Raw genomic sequence first — 11,205 nt, forward strand, 5'->3', positions numbered from 1 at the left:
TGTAGCACATCCACTGACAATGGTGCTGCTCTGCACTGTAGAAAATCAAGTGTAAGAGGTCAGAGGTCAAGGGATGGCAAGGCGCGGCGGGTGATAGCGGCGTTTGTGTGTTTGCATGACTGTGATCACCACATCAAATGGTGCACTCAGATGGTGGACTCTACACTGTAATAACACCATATGATACTTCAAATTTGTAGATTGCTTTCTCTAATAAATGTTTCTCTCATGGAACAGTATTTCATTGCAGAAGCTTTTATTTTACAGCATTTCATAATGCAAAAAATGATTTCCGAATATGTATGGCAAGCCTTAGGCCTTATTGTAGAACACAATGTTTCACAAATCAATGCCAAGAGGTTTGATTAATTGTCTGTATCTTGATATGGTTCTCTTATGTAATTCAAGACAGTCAATTATTTTGTAGCTGATGCTAGCCAGAACAAACAGAGACATGTGTGCACTTAAATGTATCAACATACAGTTCAAATACACCAACACATACAGACATACACTGTTAAACACTACATGTTTGTTCAGTAAAATTGAATGTGTTCATCAGCTGTCATGTCTATTGGGTAAATATCACCCACAATAAAACCAGTCTGGGTCTGTGTTTGACATTCAGGTTATATGAATCCTGGCTTTCTTCCTTGAAACCCCAATAAAAGATTTCCTCACCCAGTCAAGCAATTAACTTTGTGACTATCCCAGGGATTCAGCTTTGACAGGCTCATTTAAAAGTTCTAAAGAACATTGGTCGACTTGTAACTCAAGACTTGTTCATGAGCCAAGGTTGAGCATCAGTTGATCTATAACAGGTATTCCCAAACTGTACCCCCAGGGGTATGCGCAATGCCGTCGGGGTTACGCCAAATAAAAATGTGATTCACATTTTAAAAAATAAAAAATAAATCGCATTTTCAACAGTCCATTTATATTTTCCAAAGGGGATATACATTTGGGCGAGTTTTTTTTCTCGCCTGAGTAGCCTCGTTTCACTGCCTAAAATAAAATTAAACCATCTTGTGTTTAGCGAAATAACAACACAATGCCAAATACAAATAGCCGAGTCAAATAATTAACCACCAATCACATTAACAGTTACTCTCTCCCGGGAATTCCACTAACGGTCCATATGTAGCCAAACATAGCTGCTGCTCATGTTGGTATCTGTACTGATGGCTCAAAAGCCATGACATGGAGACATAGTAGAGTGGTAACACGCGTGCAAACAGTTGCTCCCGACACCACTTGGGTACACTGCAGCATCCACCGAGAGGCTTTTGCTGCCTGACAGCTTGATATACATTTAGGACACTACAGTGAAAAAGGTTCACTTTGTCCAAGCAAGGCCCCTGAACTCTCGTGTATGTTCTGCACTATGCAATGACATGGGCAGGTGCCGTGTAAAGCTTTTACAACACTGGTTATCAAGGGACAAAATATTGACAACGTTTTTTTTTTAATTGAGAGAGAGCTTAAAGTTTTCTTTACTGACCATAATTTTCACTTGATGATAAAGAGTTTCTCACATGACTGGCCTGAAACTATATTCAATGTGCGGGACAAAATTGAGGCTATGATTAAGAAGTTGGAGCTCTTCTCTGTCTGCATTAGTAAGGACAACACACCGTTCTCTCCAGCATTGTATAATGTTTTGTGTGCAAATTAACTCAAGTTTACGGACAATGTCAAATGTGATATAGCGAAGCACCTGAGTGAGTTGGGTGCGCAATTACGCAGGTACTTTCCAGAAACGGATGACACAAACAACTGGATTCATTATCCCTTTCATGCCCTGCCTCCAGTCCACTTACCGATATCTGAACAAGAGAGCCTTGGCGAAATTGCAACAAGCGGTTCTGTGAAAATTTAATTTAATCAGAAGCCACTGACAGATTTCTGATTTGGTCTGTGCTCAGATGATCCTGCCTTGGCAAATCGCGCTGTTAAGACACTGATGCCCTTTGCAACCACGTACCTATGTGATAGTGGATTCTCGACTCTCACTAGCATGTACACTAAATACAGGCACAGACTGTGTGTGGAAAATGATTTAAGACTGAGACTCTCTCCAATACAACCTAATATTGCAGAGTTATGTGCATAATTTCAAGCACACCATTCACATTAACCTGTGGTGAGTTATTCACAATTTTCGATTAATAAATTAGGTTTTATATGTAAGATGGTTAAATAAAGAGCTAAATGATTGATTATTATTATATTATTATTTGTGGCCTGGTCCTATAAGAGCACTTCGTCACTTCCCACGAGCCGGCTGTAACAAAAACTCACACTCATTCTTATGTCTAATAAATGTATCGCGTTGTGTGTCTTTGGCAGGCTTACAATTATGGCAAAAAAAACTACATTTGAGAGTGAGCTGACGCTAGTGCTAGAGGGGGTATGTGTTTGGGAACCACTGATCTTTAACATGCTAATAGTAAACCAATAGTCAACCAATACAGTTCGATCGTATCATAATCCTTTCCATCACTTATCCTGATAGAATAAATACAGTAGCATCCCTTATTTCCATGTGACAGTTTTACAAAGAAAACGAAATTATAATTCGGCCTATGTACACACATGTGTATGCAAAACAAAAACAAAAAAAACACAATCTCATAGCTAGCCAATGTACAGAAATAATGCTTTTAGCCCAGTCTGGTTTGGAGAGCTCTACGGCCTACTAATGGTGCAGCGGATATGAAATGCATTAGGGTCAGTCACCCTGGGAATAACGCGCAATGCGCCGCGCGCCAACATATTCCCCAAATTGAAGACCTTGCAAAACACGAACAACAAATCTGAATTTTCCAACTGTGATTTTGTGCAGTTGTGTTCACAATGTATTATAATCGGATCAAGTATAGCTGTATTACATATTAAACCTGCATTTGAGGATTGCGCAACGTTGGCGAGTTCGTAAAAATGTAGGTCCCCAAAAGGTCATCATTATGCAAACGCTTATCGCAAGCTTTAAACCCAACAATGCATGTATCAATATCAATGTACTACCTAAAATAACATAAGGTAGAACAAAAACACCCCAGAAATAGAAATAAGAAGAGCCCGAGAAGTAAGTGAGCTATATACAGGGTCATTTCCAGTACCATATTTACAATGTGCAGAGATACGGGTATGATAAACGTGTTCAATATTTTTTTTGTATTCTATAGAACAATAATGCAAACAAAATAGGGCACAGAAGATATCTTTTCAGGATCTGCAACATCTGAAGCACAAGAGTTTATGGAAAGCTTTTTTAAAGTCGTCATTGGACATGGTATATATAATTGGATTGATTAACGAGTTGAGATAACCAAGCCAATTGAAAAAGTCAAACAACTCGGGGTAAAAACAAGTTTCACAGGTGGCCACCACCAGGGTGTAAATGAAAAAGGGTAACCAGCATATAATGTATGCGCCTAAAATTATTCCCAATGTTTTGGTCGCTTTCCTTTCCCTAGCGGCTGAGATTCTTTTTTTCTCCAAAAGTGCGTCAGACACGGTTACTTTCACTTGGTTCTCACTTGCCGAGGAACCCGTGTCACCGGAGTGGGTATCATGTCTTCCACACTGCAAAGGTGATGTCGATGCCACAGATCCAGGGGAGTTCGTGACCAGGCGCGCTGAAGTAAGTCTCTTCCCTACCTTTTTGGGTGACTGTTTCAAAATGATCTTACGGGCTTCCACATATATTCTTCCATAAAGCACGATAAGCAGCAAAGTGGGGATGTAGAATGCTCCAAACGTGGAGTAAATAGTGTAGAAAATGTGGTCCGTGTTGACATTACATTCAGTCAACTCCTCTGCCTTCACCTGGCGCCAGAAAAGCGGAGGTAGAGAGATGCAGATTGCGATGACCCAGGCAGTCGCGATCATCCCCGCCGCGCGCGCTGGCGTGCGCTTTTTGGAATACTCAACGGCGTCTGTTATTGCCCAGTATCGATCCAAAGCGATTACGCATAAGTGAAGGATAGAAGCAGTGCAACATGTTATATCTGAGGATAACCAAATGTCACATATAACTTGTCCCAATGTCCAGGTGTGACTCACCGTGTACAATACGCATATTGGCATCACCAAAATGGACACCAAGAGGTCCGTGACAGCTAGAGACGCTATAAGAAAGTTTGCTGGAGTGTGCAGTTTTTTCGACTGATAAATCGTTGCAATGACAAATGCGTTGGATAAAGTAGTGGCGAGTGTGAAAACGAAGAGAATCACTGCCAAACTGGTTTGATAAGCTACACTCTCTTCATTTTCCTTCAGCTCTGAAGATTTTGTCACATAGGTATCGTTGGTGAAATTCATTATTAGTCCATATATTGCAGGAGTTGGCTCGAGGTGACCTGTGGTGTTTTTCTCCATCACTGATTTATCACTTGAAACAGTGTGGTCAGTTCTTATATCGCCAAGTCTCCAATTTTTTCTTAATTCATTTCAATCAATCTAGTAAAATATTTTGGGAGAGGAAAGTATTTCTGTCCGTTTCTTCTTCATTTTCATTCATTGTAGAAACGACCCAATTATAATGTTGGATGTAAAATTGTTGATTTTGAAGTAAATATCCAGCATGTTATCTGGAAATGTATAGCAACATCTGTTCTCAATGAACAGTTTAGCTATCTAAACAAAACAAATGGTATATAGAAAGTTGATATCAAAATATATATTGATACCAATGAAAGAACAATGACTTGCAGACATCTGTCAAATGTTGCAACTGCTAGCTTCCCATTTGCATTGTAATCCTTCCCGCCTGGAATTGTCTTGCAGACTGCATCAGTCCTTCTCTAGTTGAATGGTGATGAGACCTCCACCCTTGGTTTTATACAGCTGATGCTGCTGCCTGCCTCTGACAGGCGTGACAGTAAACATGCAGCTTTGATCACAATGATTTTACTGGAGAGGAGAGCACATCTCCACTGGGTCATAGTGCTCTGTTTTCTGCCTGTCAATATGAGTCATGGATTCCTTTTATGTCATCAATATCCATGTTACAAGACATACATTGGACCTGAACAAAACATAAATATAGGCTATTAGAGATCAAAACATTTCAACATATAGTAGACCCATCACTTCCTATGTCTGTCAAATCGTTGGCAACTCATGGTCTAAGTAAAATACATTGTCAGAGTTATTGTAGACCTACTGTATATTGCATTTAGACAATACATCAATCATTCATTTAATTTCCAACATGTACATTAGGCTACATTGGTGCTTGAGCTATCTTCCATGGTTGTGCTAATATATTATGGATTGGGAGACTGCAGAGCCATTTTTTATATAAAAATGATTCATGTTCTCCAATGAAAGAGGAGAAGATTCCTACACTAATGTGCACTGTAAAAGGTCATTAGTTTCCGCTTACTCAATTTTTATTGTCAACACTTTGCCTAAAACATTTGAGTAACCCAACTGTCGATACTTACAGTAATAAAGTGACATCACCACCCGTATGGTTATATTTTTAAGTTGTAAATACTTGTGTTTTGTGTTTTATTAACTTTTTGCAACACTAAATTGCATTATGTATTCTGAACTATAACGATTGAAGTTACTTGAACACTACATATTTGTTGTAGTGAATGTAACATTTATGGTCCTTAAATGATTAACCTTCATTACACATTTCTTGAAGTGTAAGTAGTTTTGATTTCTAATTTTCAGTGGTGGTGTCATAACGTTTGTTTTATGTATTTCTGACGTTTTGTCATTTTAACCCACCTTAGTAGGCATTGTTGAACCCTGTTCTCATTCCTCTAGCAGTAACTGGAGGTAGATCTGTGAGTACTACAGGATGCCGCATTAGCCTCTGTCATTAAGTGTGGTGCACATGACCTTGTTGATGGTGGCAATGGCTTGTCTGATTATTGAATGTCAAATTTCCACGACGGTTTTGATATCCATTCATCATAATCAATTACACCTCATAGCACAACAAACTGCTTCGTACTATTTTAGAAATATACTTTGCTTTCTTCAAACGCGCATAGAACATTGTGAAAAAGTATCATAAAGTGTACAGATGCTGAATTACCCACAATCCTCTAAAAATAGTGTCACATGGCACTATTGAGTATTTATAACTTACAAAAACTGAGTACTTCTATATCAGCACAACACAGATAAAGGAAGTGTTTTTTACTCAAATGTCAATGTGTCTGACTACTACTTTATTATTTTAAGTAAAGACGTAATACAATAGAATCATGTAAGAACAACTTATTTATTAAATGTTAGATTGACTTAAAAATATTAAGTAATCATAACTTGTAAAAACTCTAACTTTAGATTAGCAGAACACAAATACATAGTTATACTGACTCAATAAACTGATATTTGTTAACAGTACTCAAAAACATTAAGTGATAAGAAATATTATTGACATTTGTTAGTACCACTTTTATGATTTGAGTTCTACTGACAGTTGGAGATGTTTGAGTAACCACTACTCAATGTCTTTAATGAGTTAGACAGCTACTTTTTACAGTGTGTAAAAGTGTAGTCATTTACTTGGCAGGGAGTGTTCAGGTGTGACAGTATTCCCAGTGCAGGCAAGTGTGAAGGTGAAGTGTATCTCATCCATCGTATCCTGTGCACCAGAGTGTACAGATTTTACTTTAAGCTTGTCTTGGTTGGATCCTATTGGAGCTTTTACAGCTTGAGTCAGGCAAAATGGAGAGGGAATCAAATAAAAAATAAAATAATATATATATATATATATATATATATATATATATATATATATATATATATATATCGCAAAACATCATTATTTTCATGGTCTTTCCAGTGTCTGTCAGGACAGAAACTAGATAAAAAATATTGTTTGGCAAATGATACACATGCTGGTCATTTGCATATGTGCTGTACCTACTTAAGGACAGGTAGAGACCATCACTGACCAGCATTGATGATACTACACTGAACAAAAATATAAACAGAAACATCAACAATTTCAAAGAATTTACTGAGTTACAGCTCATTTAAGGAAATCAGTCAATTGAAATACATTTATTAGGCCATAATCTATGGATTTCACATGACTGGGAACACAGATATGTATGCAGCCACAGATACCGTTAAAAAAAGGTAGGGACGTGGATCAGAAAACCAGCCATTTGCCTCATGCAAATGTTGTCTATAGCTTATGCCTGTCCATACCATAACCCCACCGCCACCATGGAGAACTCTGTTCACAACATTGACATCAGTACATCACTAGGGCCAAGCTTCCTGCCATCCAGGACCTATATAATAGGCAGTGTCAGGGGTAGGCCAAAAAATGGTCAAAGACTCCAGTCACCCAAGTCATAGACTGTTCTCTCTACTACCGTACAGCAAGCAGTACCGGAGCACCAAGTCTAGGACCAAAAGGCTCCTTAACAGCTTCTACTCCCAAGCCATTAGAGTGCTGAACATTTAATCGAATGGCCACATGGACTATTTACATTGACTGGGCTGGGGGTGAGAGAGAGAGAGAGACAATCTAGGCAGGGGGTGAGAGAGAGAGACAATCTGGGCTGGGGGTGAGAGAGAGAGACAATCTGGGCTGGGGGTGAGAGAGAGAGACAATCTGGGCTGGGGGTGAGAGAGAGAGACAATCTGGGCTGGGGGTGAGAGAGAGAGAGACAATCTAGGCAGGGGGTGAGAGAGAGAGACAATCTGGGCTGGGGGTGAGAGAGAGAGACAATCTGGGCAGGGGGTGAGAGAGAGAGACAATCTGGGCTGGGGGTGAGAGAGAGAGACAATCTGGGCTGGGGGTGAGAGAGAGAGACAATCTAGGCAGGGGGTGAGAGAGAGAGACAATCTGGGCTGGGGGTGAGAGAGAGAGACAATCTGGGCAGGGGGTGAGAGAGAGACATCCTGAGCTGGGGGTGAGAGAGGGACAACCTGAGCTGGGGGTGAGAGAGGGACTGGGAGTAGCTGCACTTGTTGTCAGATTGAAATTGTTGTTTTGATTGCTCACCATTGCACACTTTCCTTACTTTCAGAGTAATTTGATATATGAATGCTTTTCTGAGTGTTTTGGTCAGTTTCTCCATAATTCTAAATGTTAAGAGTAATAACAGCAATCAGGTTGGTAATAATAAACATGCCCCAGGGATCGCTGTGCCCTTTTAGAACTGATTAAATTGATTCATATTACAGTTTAGTTCTATTTGCTTAATCATTTGTGGAGACATAAAACACCATGTCAGGCAAAAAGAAAGGTCTTGGAAGCAAACTATCCAGCATTAACCTTCTTTTGACATTTTGATATTACATTTCTTCCAATACGACATGGAACTTTGGGCCTGCAACAAATATTTATAGTGCCTGTAATATATTTTTGATAGGGGGCATATCCAATTGACTGAGGCATAACTAATGTACTTTTCTTCTAAGTAAATATCTCCATAAATGACAGCTATCAGCTTTTAAATGATGGTTTAGGATGGATATTATTGACATATGGTATTTATTAAGACACATTATTGATATTTTTCACACGCCACTGCCTGTCAGTGCTGCAGATGAGGATCTGAAGATCAATTCCATCCAGCACATTTAGGACCCATGAATATGAATTATATAAATCAGTCATGCAACAGGACAGACTGTCCTTCATCACTGTAGATGTAGGCTCAATAGGCAGCAAGTAGCAATATTGTGTAGCAGACTTGGGTTCAAATAGTATGAGTTTTACCTCAAATTCTTTTCCTACATCTGATTGAGCTCGTTTGACGCAATGGAACCAATGGAATAGTCCCAGAAGTGCAAACCTGTTACCACAACCACCTGGCACTCCAGGCAGGCTCAATCAAACGCTTAAAGTCAAACTTTGTTAATTGACATTTATCGATTGAAGGCCAACTTTGAAGGATACTAGGTAGCCTCAAATGACAAAAGGATGGATTGATCTGCTCTTTCAAGCAGTGCTTATTTAACAAGACCAATTTCTCTGTTCTCAGCTGTCTGTCAAGTGGGAAATAATATTTCTGTTTCTTAACTTTTAGTTCAATGGTTCAGAGCTCATTTCGATTTCCTTTAGTCCAATCGCCTGTTCAAACTCTGGTTTGACATATAACAAAACCAGATTGTATCGTGGCAAACTATCCAATGGGAACCTTTTGGGGGTTTGTTCCTGGAAGACAAAGTGGTATCAAATAAATCATAGTTTGTCCGGCTTAGTTGTCACATTTCAATGAGGCACTTCAATGGGTTATCGATTCATAAGCGTGTATACGCTGGCTCAGTGCGGAGAACTTAACGTTATATTCTTCACACTTGTTTGACTGTCTGCGGTGAGTCTTAACTGTCAATACAATGTAATAAACAGGGGTATTTGGATTATTGCCAACTCAGCGATGAGGTCATAGACTCCGATATCCAATCTTTCACAATTTTGTCTAAAACGATCACTCTATACATATTGTCATGAGGACCTCTGCCCTTTTCATCAATATAATCTGGTTGTGACAATTAAATGCTGCTTCCAGGCAATGTCAAGGTCAACTGACTGTAAATGGGAGCTAGATGCAGATGAATGAATTAAGCACCCTAATATTTATATGGTAGCACACTGTAGAAGAAGCACTGACACCCTTTCAAAGTGACATTATCAAAAGAGGTGCCTCTTTGAGTGGGAAACCATAGACTTACCGGTATTGTAGCCCCCCTGGGAGACATGGCTATCCTGGAAAACATATTTAAACTTTCTTGATTGATTATGCTCGTTAGAGTTTCCCTGATTGAGGTTAGGTCAGTAGCGTTTTTAGAAGAGGTTATGGCTTCAGGGAACTCGTGTGTGAGGTTCCGAGTGTTGTATTATTCTCTCTATGAAGTTACTGTAGTACTTTATACTGTAGTTTGAACAAATTGGTTGCTGCCAGGATCAAATTGTAAATGTTATAGCACATAAAATATGTTAATCTGTGACCAGATTGTGACTAATTCATGGAATCCATCCATAAAATAGATACATAATGTAGATCGATGTGATACATAACATATGCTTGCAATGTTTCCACCCCATGAAACTCCTACCATTTCTTATCATGCTTTCAATCCTTCATCACATCAAATGCAAAACACAGGGGTCCAGCGAGTGTCTGTACCTTGGACATGACAGAGCGCCCCTACAGACAAACGTCAATTGGATGTTGAGAGAGGGAACTTGTCTCGTCCTCATGGTCAAAGTGAGATGAGTCTGTCATTGCTTTGCCCTCTGGGTAGACTACGGGCACAACTGTTCCTCGGGTATCTCTTCCTACTCTGTGACTGAAAAGGTTGATGCGATCAATATTCTCCATAAGCATCTGAAAGATGAGATTTTAACCATTCGTCCCCACACCCGTGACAGACATGTTTCAATCTAAGAAGACTGGTGGGAGGATTTGCTTTCAGGAGAGAAAAGTGTTGTTGTTTTTCTAAAAGGGGAGAATGCAGTAGATGTCATTTGTACTTCTGAGTAACTACCATGTTGTTCCAATGTAGGTCATTGCACAGTACGTTTCAATGACAAATTCTGTTTGTAAATGGCACCAATGAAGGTGATTTGGTTTGCTTGAAAACATCAAAGAAAGATAGGTTCCTTGTGTGACATTTTTTCATCTGAAGTAGGAATACGGTGATATTTTACATCACCTAGTGATGTATTCATGAGTGAAAGACTGGCTTTTAAAATGTAATCATTGATTTTGTTTAAAAAAACTCATTACCGAAGCTAATTTCCAAGACAATATGTGACGTACCCTGAGGGAAATGTTGCATTCATCGCTCTTGTTCTATTGCCTCTCTTTTATCCAATGTAAAAGTGTGGCTCTGTGTCTGACCTCTAATCATAGAGAATGGAAGAATGTGGCTCTGTGTCTGACCTCTAATCATAGAAAATACAATGGAGAATATGGATAATTTCTTCAATAGTGCTCCAATTCATGGTGCGTTTTGATAATTGGGGGAAAAATAAGTGCTTTTTTGACATGATTTACATCGAGAGAGAAAAAAAAAGTGAGGGATAAATGCGGTGTTAACTACAAACATTACTTTAATGGTACCATTATATCTGAGGAAATATAAATGTCTTATTCATGGGTAAAAACATAGTTGCAGCTGAAGCCGACCAAATATGACAATACAATGACAGAGAAATCAACAAATTCTTCTAGTGTCTTTGAACGATGTTGATTTAGTTTCAAG

General features: G+C 39.1%; 1 protein-coding gene across 1 annotated transcript; it reads right to left on the reverse strand.

Moving 5' to 3' along the window:
- Positions 1 to 234: 234 nt before the first annotated feature.
- Positions 235 to 4,797, reverse strand: LOC109893982 (5-hydroxytryptamine receptor 1D-like). Its single transcript, XM_020487199.2, has one exon. The coding sequence runs from the start codon at positions 4,381 to 4,383 to the stop codon at positions 3,229 to 3,231; it is 1,155 nt and encodes a 384-aa protein (XP_020342788.1). The 5' UTR covers positions 4,384 to 4,797; the 3' UTR covers positions 235 to 3,228.
- Positions 4,798 to 11,205: the final 6,408 nt, after the last annotated feature.

Source organism: Oncorhynchus kisutch, linkage group LG7 (assembly GCF_002021735.2).
Source record: "Oncorhynchus kisutch isolate 150728-3 linkage group LG7, Okis_V2, whole genome shotgun sequence".
Lineage (NCBI taxonomy): Eukaryota > Metazoa > Chordata > Actinopteri > Salmoniformes > Salmonidae > Oncorhynchus > Oncorhynchus kisutch.